The sequence below is a fragment of the Meles meles genome, chromosome 3 (genome assembly GCF_922984935.1).
Source record: "Meles meles chromosome 3, mMelMel3.1 paternal haplotype, whole genome shotgun sequence".
Lineage (NCBI taxonomy): Eukaryota > Metazoa > Chordata > Mammalia > Carnivora > Mustelidae > Meles > Meles meles.
In genome coordinates this window covers 113,180,842-113,194,471 of record NC_060068.1, presented here as the reverse complement: position 1 = coordinate 113,194,471, position 13,630 = coordinate 113,180,842, and the positions used below count along the sequence as shown (strand labels likewise).

General features: G+C 38.1%; 1 protein-coding gene across 2 annotated transcripts in view; it reads right to left on the bottom strand.

The window, feature by feature from the left end:
• Window positions 1–13,308, bottom strand: part of MEIKIN (meiotic kinetochore factor) — a 91,706-nt gene extending 78,398 nt beyond the window's left edge. The window contains exons 1-6 of one of the 2 annotated variants that reach the window (XM_046000446.1): window positions 13,229–13,308; window positions 12,746–12,994; window positions 12,512–12,599; window positions 11,837–11,924; window positions 9,786–9,846; window positions 1,308–1,445 (exon numbers count right to left, since the gene is read on the bottom strand). In XM_046000446.1, coding sequence (XP_045856402.1) covers window positions 1,308–1,445; window positions 9,786–9,846; window positions 11,837–11,924; window positions 12,512–12,599; window positions 12,746–12,878 — 508 coding nt within the window. In that variant the 5' untranslated portion in view covers window positions 12,879–12,994; window positions 13,229–13,308. Of the gene's footprint in view, window positions 1–1,307; window positions 1,446–9,785; window positions 9,847–11,836; window positions 11,925–12,511; window positions 12,600–12,745; window positions 13,059–13,228 lie in introns of those variants that run through there. The other variant, XM_046000447.1, reaches the window with a different exon arrangement.
• Between the last annotated feature and the right edge of the window lie 322 nt (window positions 13,309–13,630).

The following is a 13,630-nucleotide window of genomic DNA, read 5'->3' as shown; positions in this document are numbered from 1 at the left end:
TGTTCAGATTTGTTAGGAAAGAATCTTCCATTCTCCTGCCTGAAATGTTCAAGTCTGGATGCTAGTATTCTGGAAGCTGAACAGAAAAAGGGAATGTTGGGTTGGTGACGGTACAGGCATTAGGTGAGAAGGTACAACAATTCATAATGTACACTTCATTTCATTTCCTCTCTACTTCATTCTGTACAGTATCTGAAACAGTTGGCTTTTTCTATGTAATAAATAACCCTCAAATCTCATTGACATAAAATGAAAGCATTTATTTCTTATTCCCATGTCTACAGATTGGTTCAAGCAGGTCTGCTTCAGATTACAGTTCTGCTGATATGCTGGGGCAGCTCTCTGCAATCCAGATTGCCTGGGACTGTTCTGTTCCATACCTCTCATTCTCGGGTCCGCACAGGAGAAGCTGAGGTTAATTAAGATATATTCTTCTCACAATGTTAAAAGTATAAGAGGACAAGTCCACCCATTTAGGCATATTTCAAAGATCTGCTTATGTTTCATTCACTGATATCCTACTGCCCAAAGCAAGTCATATTTCCATTGCTTTTCCAGAGCCAAAGAGGGAGAGAATACACTCTACCCACTACAAGGATATGGCAACAATATGGATATATAATATTACCACAGGGGAATGAGTATTTGGGACCAACATTTCAAAATATCACAGATCCTTCTTTTTAACAGTACTTAGTATCCTATAGGCCAAAACACCCCAACGGTTTCAAACACCCCAACGAATAAATCTCTAAGTTCCATTTGAGTAAGAAAGTAGTCACCACATCTTTCACATTTCAGACATACCTTTTTACAAGTACTTTTTTTTTTTTTTTTAAAGATTTTATTTATTTATTTGACAGAGAGAGATCAAAGTAGGCAGAAAGGCAGGCAGAGAGAGTGAGAGGGAAGCAGGCTCCCTGCCGAGCAGAGAGCCCGACGCGGGACTCGATCCCAGGACCCTGAGATCATGACCTGAGCCCAAGGCAGCGGCTTAAACCACTGAGCCACCCAGGCGCCCCTACAAGTACTTTTTACAAGTACTGGTGCAACCAAATTGTGAGCTTCTCAGGGATACTACAGATCAAACTGGCCTGTTTTGGCGGCATTCCCCTAGTATCTTCATTCTTTTCTTGTCTGGTAGCTTTTAATGAATAGTCCTATGTGATCGAGCATGGAATGCAGTAGTGGACTGGGAAGGAGGTTTTGTTGAGGAAGACAAGCATACCTTCTCAAGAGGAATATTATTTGTGAACAAAGGAACAATTTCTATATGGGTCAGCTTAAGGTTGAGAGTATTTTCTTACCTAAAGACTCTGATCCTCTGAAGAGTTCAGGTGATGAGAAACTGCTTAAACTCTCTCCAAAACTCTTGTGTTCTGTGTAAGAGTCTGTGAATGAATAGCTCAGAAGAGAACTAGAAATACCATGCTGCAAACTTAGTCCTATAAAATAAACAAAGGAAAAGGGTAAAATGTTTCAATAGTAAATAGACTCAAAATCCTAGGAATTCATATTTGTAGAAACATATATGCAATTATATAGAGAGAATATAAAATTATTTATACAAACGACTGAAAAGGCATACTGTTGCACACCACTTTAACTTCAATCTTAGAAAATAATTTTGGCTTTGATGTAGAGAAACCATTATAATCTTTCTCCATTGCTTTACCAAGTTTCATAATTTATTTCTTCCCCTCCTTTGGTTAAGTTGTGATTTTTTATTCCAAAATGCACGTTTTACATATAAGTAACCCATAACTGTAAACTAACTAGTTGAGAAGGAAAATAACTTTAGTTATTCCATTTAAAAAACAATGAGCTTAAACAGACAAATAGATCAAAGGAATTCAACAGAAAGCCCAGAAATGACTTATACTTATACGAGCAACTGATTTTTTACCAAGATGCAAAGACAATTCAGTAGAGAAAGGACACTGTTTTAAACAAATTATCTTGAAGGAACTGCGTACCTACATGCAAAAGCAAAACAAAACAAAAAACTTGCATTTATACCTTCCATCAGATAAAAAATGGGTCATTGACATAAATGTAAATCCTAAAAATACAAAGGTTCTAGAAAAAAAAAAGCAGAGGAGAAAATCTTCATGACACTGAGGTAGGCAAAGATTTCTTATAACACTAAGATTAACAATAACTATAGCAATGATCATTAAACTTCATAAGTTTAAAACTTCTCTTTGAAAGAGACTGTTAAAAGAAAAAGACAAGTCACAGATTGACAGAAAACATCTGCAAATAGATTGGAATCCAGAATATAAATAACTCTGAAGACTCAATAATAAGAAAACAAACCTTTCAATAAGGGGCAAAATATTTGAACGGAGAATCTCCCAGGCTAAGAAGTCTTTAAAGTTGTCCCTATGAGAATGAACTACAGTGAAGAAATTTAACATAAATGAAAGGGAAAGAAATTAATACCAAAACTTAAGAAACAGGTTTAATTAAAAAAGGGAAAATGTAGTCTTCTCTAGTCAGCATTTATTAAACACTTTCAACTGAAAAGATAGATGTTAACACTAAATAAAAACTGGCAGGGTTTTGGGAGGGTTAGGGATAAAAGGGAAGCATGGCTCTGATAAATTTATTTTTCCTGCGGGGCACTGACTTATAGCCCATCTCTCCTCATCCACTACCTACCTGAGACAACTAACTTTGTCCTTCCTACATTGACTTTACCACATCTTTCTCTTCCACTCCAACACCATCCTTAAAGTTGACAATTATTTCCAATCTGGCCCCCTCTTCTAACCACCACTCAACACTTAAATTGATTGACCCAATCTAATCTCTTCACCACATCAGATGTCATAGGTAGGTTACTCCTTAGATCATCTTAGTGCCCCAGAGTATCTTGTCCCTGTCCTCGCTTCTTAGTCTTCTCACTCTGTTTTCATCCTTCCCCTCTCACATGTTGTTACATCTCTCTTGCTTTCCAGTTTTCAAAATTCCATGAACACCACACACAGAGTAGAACCATCCCTTTCACCAAACCCCAGAACTCAAGCCAGGCTTAGAAATTAGGAAAACCCCATGATCACCATCTGGGTAGTTGGGTATAGAAAAGAATACATAAATATTCATGATTATAGGAGTGGAAGGATGTTTCTGGAGTCACAGGTTAGAAATGTAAATGCACTTAAAGTTATATTTATGTCAACTTATACTATATATATACTTTTATTAAGTCAACTTGTTCTATAAGGCTTGTAACCAAAACAGCAATGTGTTGTCTCTACCACCCCATAATTCCCTAATCTCCAGAGTCAACTATTTTTAAGTACTAGCTGTTTCTTCTAACACTCCCTTTGTATTTCTAAATTAAAATGTGTTCAACAATTCTATTATTATGCCTGCTCAAATATATTTATACCCAACCTATATACTATGAACTAGAGACAGACCCTTTTGCTACAAGTTGTTTTTTTTTGAATTACTGATTACTCAATTTTAAAATTAGTTTTCTAAGTACCTATCACTATTCTGTCCCAAATATTTACAAAATTATACATCTTTTCTCAATACTTTAAAAATTCCAAGTTATCTATCAGTTCCTTTCTCTTTTTTCTTTTCTTTTTTTCCACCCTCATTCCCCTTTCTCCTCTTTCCTTCTTTTTCTCCCCCTCCTCCCCTTTTTTAAAGAAGTACTGCTATTGAAGCTCTCGTTTCACTTGTTCAAATTCAGACCTCTTGTCCTCTAGACATGATGCACGGGTGTCTTCTTGGAATTCCCCTTTTACCATTATCCTAAGAAATTCTTTCTGAATCTTAAGAAATTCAATCAGATTGCCTCTGATTGCTGGATACTTTGATTTCTTCTTTATTGATTTATTCTCTAGTTTTGTTGGAGTATCTCCTTTATCTCATAAGAAAAGATGGAAGACCTGTCTAGAAATTTGCTTATACTACCTTCATGCTTGAGTAATTTTTTGGCTGGGTACAGAATTCCAGACTAGTGTATTAAAATGACTGATTTCATTTTCTGATGCTTGACAAATTTAAACCTCAATGTTATCTCTGCCCCACATCTGGGCAAGCTGATAAGAAAGTCCTGATGTTCCATCTTTCGGCAATGGTTTCAAGTTAAAACCATGCCTGGGAAACTCCATCCTGGCCTCACTTAACACCCCTTCTACTGTTTCTTCTCCCTGTTCTCTCAAGCTATTTTCAGTTTTATTTGGAAGATGCACTTCTCTCTAGAAAGTCTCATTATGTGAGTGACAAACCTTTCCTTAACCCTCTTGGTTATATGGGTGGCATATATCTTGAAATCTGAACCTAATTTTGCCTGGGCATCTATTCTATCTCTTCTAAAACTGTATGCTTCAGAATTTTAAACGCATTGCCCCACCATGTTCTAGCTTCTGGAGTTGCTCTTGAGAAACTAAATGCCATTCATATTCTCCATTGCTTATTTGCAATCAACAATTTTTTTCCTGGAAGACTGAAGGATTTCTCTCTTTATCCTGAGGATCTTTAAGTTACATTGTGTTGTGCTTGGTATAAGTCTTTTTTCATTCATTGCGATGGGCAGTTGGTGGGCTCTTTTGTTACACACACTCATGAGCTTCTTAATTCTAGAAAAATGTCTAGCTTTATGTGTTCAATAATTTCCTTTCTGTTTACTCTATAATGTCTGGAACTACTATTTTTCAGATGTTAGAATGTCTGAACTCATCTTCTCATTATTTTTCTTTTTAAAATAGCAGTTTTATTGCAATAAAATTTATATTCCATAAATCTCTGCCTTTTAAAGTACACAATTAAGTGATTTTTAGTATACTCACAGAATTGTGTCACCACTGCCATTATTTTTATTTTTATCTTCCGATGTTAGTTTCACTTTTGGAATATTTCCTTAAATTCATCATCCAATCTTTCACAGAATGGTTTCTTTTTCTTCCTTCTTTTTTAAAAAAAGATTTAATTTATTTATTTAACAGAGAGAGACACAGCAAGAGAGGGAACACAAACAGGGTGAGTGGGAGAGGGAGAAGCAGGCCTCCTGCAGAGCAAGGAGCCTGATGTGGGGCTCAATCCCAGGACCTTGGGATCATGACCTGAACCAAAGGCAGACACTTAATGACTGAGCCACCTAGGCGCCCAGAATATTTTCTTTTTAATTTTGTATTTGTATTATATTGTATTTGTATAAAAAACCATATAAAATTTGTGTAAATATTTGTATAAATTTTGTACAAAAAATTGTATTATAATTGCATTTTGTATTTGTATGAAAATAATGTATTTATTTTTAATTTTATATTTTTATTTTTTAAGAATACTTTTTGGTGTTCGCTTTTGGCAGCACATATACTAAGAATACTTTTTGTTTCCCAACTGCTCCTTTTCATAGTAGTCCATACTTTTTTTTTTAAAGATTTTATTTATTTATTTACTTGACAGACAGAGTTCACAAGTAGGCAGAGAGGCAGGCAGAGAGAGAGGAAGAAGCAGGCTCCCTGCTGAGCAGAAAGTCTGATGTGGGGCTCGATCCCAGGACCTTGGGGTCATGACCTGAGTTGAAGGCAGAGGCTTTAACCCACTGAGCCACTCAGGGGCCCCAGTAGTCCATACTTTTATCTTGGATACATATTTTCATTATCCTGAGGATAATGAAAACATGGCTTTTTAAAATTTTTCTTTACTTTGCACTGTATCCTTCAAGCTTCTTTTTGTCTGGTACCATTTATTTGAAATACTTTAATTAAATGCCTTTTAATTCTTGAATGTTCAAGAATGATGCTCTAAAACATTAATTAGAAGTTCTAGGTCCATGAGTGGGATTTAGGAAGTAGTGGGTTTCACAGAAGGATATTTAAGATAGAGACCAGGTCCTTACTGCCAGAATACAGGTCTCCTTCTGGTCAGAGAAGATTCTAAAAGCAGAATCCTTCAGTCTTTTTTGAGGAGTATTTTCCTGAGTGAGGTAAGGTGGGATAATGGGCCCAAAAGTTACACCACTAAGGATACAAACTTTAGTTAATTCCCTCCCTGTAACCCTACAACTTTTCAATATGGCATTCCTGAGTTCAGATCCTGTGCTTCAATGTATCTGGACTGCCAAGGTAGGAAAAAGAGTAATTGTCTGACCACACCGTTAGGGAAGGGAGCAAAGCATTTAACCATTACTTTTTAAAGATTTCTAAAAATCCTCCTATTTTCAACACTATCTGTACACGTTTCTTCAGGAATATGTGATGCCTCTAATTCCTGAAACTATAGCTTGGATCAGTTTGTTTCTTCATTTGTCCTTACTTTAGGCATCTAGCTCTCAATTATTTTTTCCTTCTCTCTCAGGAAAGGGAGAAGTAAATGTCTATGTTCAGTCTTCTATACTAAATATAAAGTCTTGAATTAATTTTCATCATGTTGCAAAATTAATTACATTCCAAGACAGAATTAAAATGGTTACTTAAATATTAAATAGAATTCTGTAGGCTGTTCAAAACCTAACCATTTACATTTTATTATGGGAAAAAGTATTCTAGGTTTCAAATATCAGTTAACAATGATGTCTTAGAATACAACAAGTTTGCAAATTAGAGACAGTCTAGTCTCTATTTCCTTCTATCTTTTACATATCAACTTGATAAATCTAGTAACCAATGACATATATTATGTATTTAAACTACAATTTAAGAAAATAATAATTATGATTAAATAGTTTATTTTCTCTAAACAGAATATAAAACTCATTCAATAAGCTTTTGCAATTATATAACGTCCCAAACATGAGATAGGAACATAAAAGGTAGGTCTTATTCTCAATGGCTTTAGTGCCAAAAGTAACAAAAGCAATAATACTACTGTTTTGAGTCCTAACACAAGTATACAAAGAGTACCACAGAATTCCCAGGAAAGAACAACTCATGCAGGAAGAGAGAAGATGGGTCAAGAGAGTTCCCAGTAGAGATAGCACCTGATTTTTTTTTTCTTGAAGAACAAGTACAAGTTAAACATAAAAAGAGAGGAGAAGGAAGGAAATGCATTTGTTGAGCACCTTCCATGTTCTTTTGTACTACATTCTAGGAAATATTTCTCTATTCTACTTTCTAGCCAGCTAATTTGATTTTGAGCTGAATTCACTTCAATATTTGGATCATTTTCTGAGTTTTAAAAGTTGATGATATTTTTAGTTTCTAGGGACTATAATTTTTGTTAAAACAGATTGTTATATTATGGATTCAGTGGTCTCTTGTCTTTATTTTTTTCAATATTTTATTTATTTATTTGAGGGAGAGGGAACACGAGCAGGGGGACAGGCAGAGGGAGAAGCAGACTCCCCACAGAGCAAGGAGCCTGATGTGGAGCTCCATCCCAGGACGCTGGGATCATGACCTGAGCTGAAGGCAGATGCCTAATGCACTGAGCTACCCAGGTGCCCCGGCCTCTTGTCTTCAAAGAGATATTTAAAGTTTTTTGCTATTTCTCAGCTGTTAAAGTTACTCTGTTGCTCAATTTGTTGCCTCTCTTCCATGCCACTGATTTTATTCAAAGGTTTGGCTGCTCCTGGTTGTCTGTTTATATCTCTACTTGAAAATCTTTGCTTGTATAGCAGTGCATATACACTCTCAAACAGCAGCCTACTTCTGGAGACTTATGAGTGATGAGTCATTCTGAGAACCTGTGTTCTGCATGGTGATGTGCTCCTGTATTTTCTGGGTACTGTAGGTTACATGGAGCACTATTAATTGTCCTAATTGTCCAGCTAGTGTACACACTACAAGGCTCCATTATCAGAAATTCCACTTCAGGGGCACCTGGGTGGCTCAGTGGATTACAGCCTCTGCCTTCGGCTCAGGTCATGATCCCAGGGTCCTGGGATAGAGCCCCACATCGGGCTCTCTGCTCAGCGGGGAGCCTGCTTCCTCCTCTCCCCTCTGCCTGCCTCTCTGCCTACTTGTGATCTTTCTCTTAAAAAAAAAAAAGAAAAGAAAAGAAATTCCACTTCAGAGGTGCCTGGGTGGCTCAGTCAGGTAAGTGTCTGCCATCAGCTCAGTTCATAATCCCAGAGTCCTGGGACAGAGCCCTATACTGGGCTCCCTGCTCAGCAGGGAATCTGTTTCTGCCCCTCTTCCTACTCCTTCTCTCTCACATGCCCATGTTCACTGGGCTCTCTAAAATAAATACATAAAATGTCTTAAGAAAAAAAAAAAAAAGAAATTCCACTTCAGAGAGTCATACTATATCTGTACCCTGGGGTACCCTTAGTTCTCTTTGCTTAGGAGAGTTTCCATGGTTTATCCTGGCAGCCAGCATAGTAACTGCCGATGTTTCCAATGTAAGAAAAGGGATGAGGAGGAGGAACCAGGCCACATAATTACATAATGTAGTGTGAATCCATCACCTTGACAATTCCTTCAGGGTCCTTTCTATTACTTTTTTTTTTTTTCCCACATTTATTGACCAACTGTTTCAAATGTCTCTAGAGCTGTTCTTACCACAGCAGTGGTTTTTCTCTGTTCTTCAAATATTCAGCAATCTGATCTCATCTGCTTTTAAGAATTCCTCAGTATTGGAGCACCTGTGTGGCTCAGTGGGTTAAAGCCTCTGCCTTCAACTCAGGTCATGATCCCAGGGTCCTGGGATCGAGCCATGGGGCTCTCTGCTCAGTGCGGAGCCTGCTTCCCCCTCTCTCTCTCTCTGCCCGCCTCTCCACCTACTTGTGATCTCTCTCTCTGTCAAATAAATAAAAAATCTTAAAAAAAAAAAAAAGAATTCCTCAGTATTTCTGGTGTGCTGATGGCATCCTTTATTATTTTTTAAAATAACTTTGATTACACCAATATGTAGATGGCTCACAAATTTTCTATCAGCTTCCCTCCATATCCAACTGCCCATATGGCATTCTACTTAGTCATCTTAAAAGTACCCATAACTTATATTAAAAACATAATTTATGATCCTTCCCTCAAACAAGATTTTTTTTCAGTAAATGGCACCACCTTATATCCAGTTATGCAAGCCAGAAACAGATGTCATCTTTGATACCTCCATCTACTTCATTCTTCATTTGCCAAACTCTGTCAGTTTCATTTCCTAAAATAGTCATGAGTTATGCCCACTTTGTTCCATTTCCAATGTCATCTTTTATTACAAAGTGCCATCATTTCCCCATAAACTACTGTATAACCCCCCACCTGGTCTATTTGCATCCATTCTGCTTATTTCCATACCACAGCCAAGGTGATCATATATTTTCCTAAGTAAGACTTCAGTGGCTTTTTGCTGCTACAAATACAAACACCAAAATCTTTGACATGGCCTACAATGTTATGCAAGGCCTCTGTCCACTGAACCTTGGCTTATTACTGCATTCCCCCCTTCTCTCTGTACTATAGCCACACTGGCTTTCTTTCAGTTCATAGAACTCACAAGGCTTAGTGCCATATTAGGGTCTTTGCACATGCTGTTCCCTCTGCCTGGATGGCTCTTAACTCATCTCCTTGCACAGTTAATTTCTCCTTTTCTTCCCAAGTCAATTCAATTGCTATTCTCTCATGGAATCCTTCCCTAAACTTTCTAATCAAACTCAATTAGTACACTCATGTCAATCTCTTTTGTAGTATTTATCTCAATTTTAATTGACTGGAATGTGTTTGAAGGATGAGGATGAGGTCCATTGTCCAGGTAGGATTCACCTTGGAATAGGAGAAAGACACTTCTTCCACTGAGATGGGAAGATGAGGCAAAAATACAAATGGATGCTTCTATTTGTAAGAAACAAAGCTGAGAGAGTTCACATCTGACAATCTTACCTGATACTAGCTCACTATTGGATGAACTACAGTCAACCTGGAGGTCATCAGTCACTGACTCCTAAGGGAAACAAGAATTAAAGATATAGCACAAATTATGAGACTGAATATTTTCATATTATACTATTATATCACACTAGTTTGGTTATTTTGAAAATGAAAAACTAGTATCAACATTGTGTATCAATTTCATATATAATAGATTCTTTCAGCCTACTGATCACAGATGTAATCTGATACTTAATATTAAATCTAAAAATAAATACTAAAATATAATAACATGGACATATCTACAGAGTCAGCAATATACTAGTTAACTAACTACTGGATAAACCAGCAAATAGACATTAAAGGTGAGTATTTTTCAGATCCCCTAGGCTGGAAGGGCTTTTCTTTCTCTAAATATGAAAGCAAAATAAATGAAAAGAGTGATAAGTTAAAATACCAGAAATATGATTAAAGGCAAACAAAAACAATATAAAACTATTTGTTATGTGTGTATAAAGTGTAACTATCTTCAATATATATATCAATAAGTATTTCACAAAAAAGAAACACAAATGGCCAATAAAAGGAGGGGAAAAAAGTGTAAACTTTACATTCAGAGATACTACATTCAGAGAAATGCAGTATCAAATAACATGCTACCTTTCATCTATCAAATACATGCATTTTTTTCCTTTTTTAAAAATTTAAATTAAATTGGGGCGCCTGAGTGGCTCAGTGAGTTAAAGCCTCTGCCTTCGGCTCAGGTCATGGTCCCAGGGTCCCGGGATCAAGCCCCACATCGGATCTCTGCTCGGCAGGGAGCCTGCTTCCCTTCCTCTTTCTCTGCCTGCCTCTCTGCCTGTCAAATAAATAAATAAAAATCTTAAAAAAAAAATTAAATTAAATTAACCAACATATAGTACATCATTAGTTTCAGATGTCATGTTCGATAAAATATATGTACTTTTTAAGTATCAGGTAAAATGGTGCCAAGTGGCCAACATGAATCAAACTTTAAATATGATCAACCCTTGACCCACTGCAAAGTTATTTGTCTTAGGATAACAATTTTAAGGTACACAAAAAACTTCTGTGGTACAATGTCCACTGATACCTAAATTGGTAAAGCCTGGGAAATAATCTCAATCCTCCAACCACTGGAAAATAGTTATATAAATTACAGTATATTTATCTATAAGACAATCTATTTAGACACTATTTAGACACTAAAAATCATATTTTTGATGGCCATTTAGTATTAGAGGAATATACAGTAAGGTAACAATTTCTAAATTGAAAAAAGAGATTAAAAAAAAAACAAAAAAGGAATGTAAGGAAATACATAAAAATTGGAACTTTTTAAGTACTTTTTTTTTTGCATAATCTGAAACATCTACAAGGAACATTTAACACTTAAAATCTAGGGTAAAGGCCTTTTAAAAAAATGCCATTTGTTAAAAAAAGAAAGTGCCATTTGTTGAAACTGCCCACCCCCAAAACACACGTTTTAGAGAGATATATAAACTAAATCTCTGGAACATGACTACTTAATGTTAATGGTAAATGAGTCACAAGCAATTTTTAAATTCTGTATCTCTCCAAATTACTACATATCCTTAAAATATTGTACAGAATCCATATTAAATACAGTAAATCAAGAAGTTATATATTCTAATGGTAATGAACACTGTTACTAGTCATCAAAGCATAGTCAAATGAGAATGAAAATGGCTTTAAAATGGTTTAACTGCTACTAAATATAACGGAGTTACTAAGAAAAACTTACAGATAGCTGTTTTATAGAAAATTAGTGAGTAATGGGCATTTCTCAAATCTGTGTCAACGGAAATTAAAAACAAAAAAGATACACCCATGAATCTTCCACCAGAATTAGAAATGCAAGGCCCTGTCTAAAGAGAAAACACCAATGTTTACAAAAACGCTAGGAAGCTATGCAGTCTCTATTGAACAAAATCCTTATTACACTTTAATCTGAAGGCACATCAGTTACCATTGGCCTCTGCTTTAAGTATATCCAAGGTCCATAAGAGAAATATACATACACTCAATGGAGCAACTTTCTCATCCGGGGGCTCTTCATTAGTGCTATTTTCGTGCAGGCTCTTCTGTCCTGTAACTCTTAACTGACCGCTAATAAACAAATAACACAATTAATTTGCATGGTCTGGACTTGGCTCTCCCCGTCTCTGTTCACAGTTCACACTGCTCAAAATCTTAAAGGTTATTTGGAGACGTCACTAGGAAAAAATAAAGACTCCAGTGGATTAATTGTACCAATACTTGCTGGCGCTACAAATGCTTTCCTGACGGTTTTATCTCATTTGCTTTTAGGTAAGTTGGCAAAACTGCTCTTTAAAAATTTTTTTTAAAAATATATATTTCCAGGGGCACCTGGGTGGCTCAGTTGAGCTTCCACTGAAGATTTAGGCTGAGGTCATGATCTCCTGGGTCCTGAGATCAAACTCCTGGGGCTCCGCACTTCCCAGGGAGTCGGCTTGGGAGTCTCTCTCCCTCTCTCTCAAATAAATAAATCTTATAAATAAATAAATCTTCCTAAAGTCAAATTTCTGGGTCTATGTTCCAACAGCAGCCAAATAGTAAATAGTATTACAGTTATTTCTTCCTTAACACTTAGAATGAGGGCCTATAGGCGGAAAAGGAGGACTAAAGTTTTGAGGAGGCAGAGGGCACAGATTTGGCACTAGTGGCTTACGCACCTCGGTGGCCTAGAACCGCTAACTCCCTGCGCAGTGCACTCCGCTTTCTCTGAGATCTTCTGCAAATGACGCGCTTTCCCTTTCAAGCCTAAGAGAGGACGACATATTTCAGGGCAAAGCCCTAGAAGCCGGCTTGTTGCCCTCGGGTGTCGCTGGGCTGAGGTCTAGTCACCCCCGCCCCTGTGCTCGCCCACCCTGGGCCCTGCTCCACAGGCCTTGTCAGCTGGGGCTTACGGTGCGCAGAGTGCCTTCTGCCTGGACCTGGGGGGGCCTCTACTTTCGCGGTGGGGCCTAGGTCCAGCGTCGGGGTTAGGTTGAGCCTCTGGCCGGCCCGCTTCTTGCTGGTATACACCCGTAGTGACCACATTGCCACCTCACCCCCAAGGCCTCAGGGACCTCTTGGCCCTTCACAGCCTGTCTCTTCGCCTTTCGGAGGAAACAATCTACAGCCTGAGTGAGCCACCATCCGGGTAACGTAGCTGCCTGCGGAATAGTATGACAAGAGCGGGACAAAGAGATAAAGTGCCACAACACCAAATCCCGACTGACTGGAGCCCTCCGCTCGCTCCCGTCCTTTTTTATCTTGACCAAGCCACGCGATAGCTTCTGGGAAGCGGAGTAACGGGGAGGAGGCTCCGCCCCCTGAAGACGGCCCCGCCTCCCCGGGGGCGTAGCGTCGGGGTATTTGGCAGTGGGCCAGCAGGGTTGCCGACTCACCCGTTTCTCACCTGAAGGTAAGCTTATGGGGAAAAGGCTTTCCGTCGTCCATGAGGTTGCTCCTCTGCGTTTCATTTTTTCCTTGGTGTGATGGGCCTGTCACGTTATGCTACTGATGGCTCAGCCCGTCTCCTTGTAACATTGTGTTAAAGCCCTGGTAATAAGAGTGTTGGGGTCCGAACATAGAGAATCTAGCGGGGGTGAGGGGCAGAGGGGGACAGGGGCGGTGGTGGGGGGGGGTCACCTGACTCAGTGCGGGAAGATCAGACGGGAACAAAAGTACATTAAACCAGTAGAGAATATCCTTACGCACCTGGTCCGGGGTGCGTAATGAACTTCAGTCCGGGGGCCATGGTGTTTGAGCATTCGAAGATCTTGTTTCCAGGATATTTCTTCTTAAGG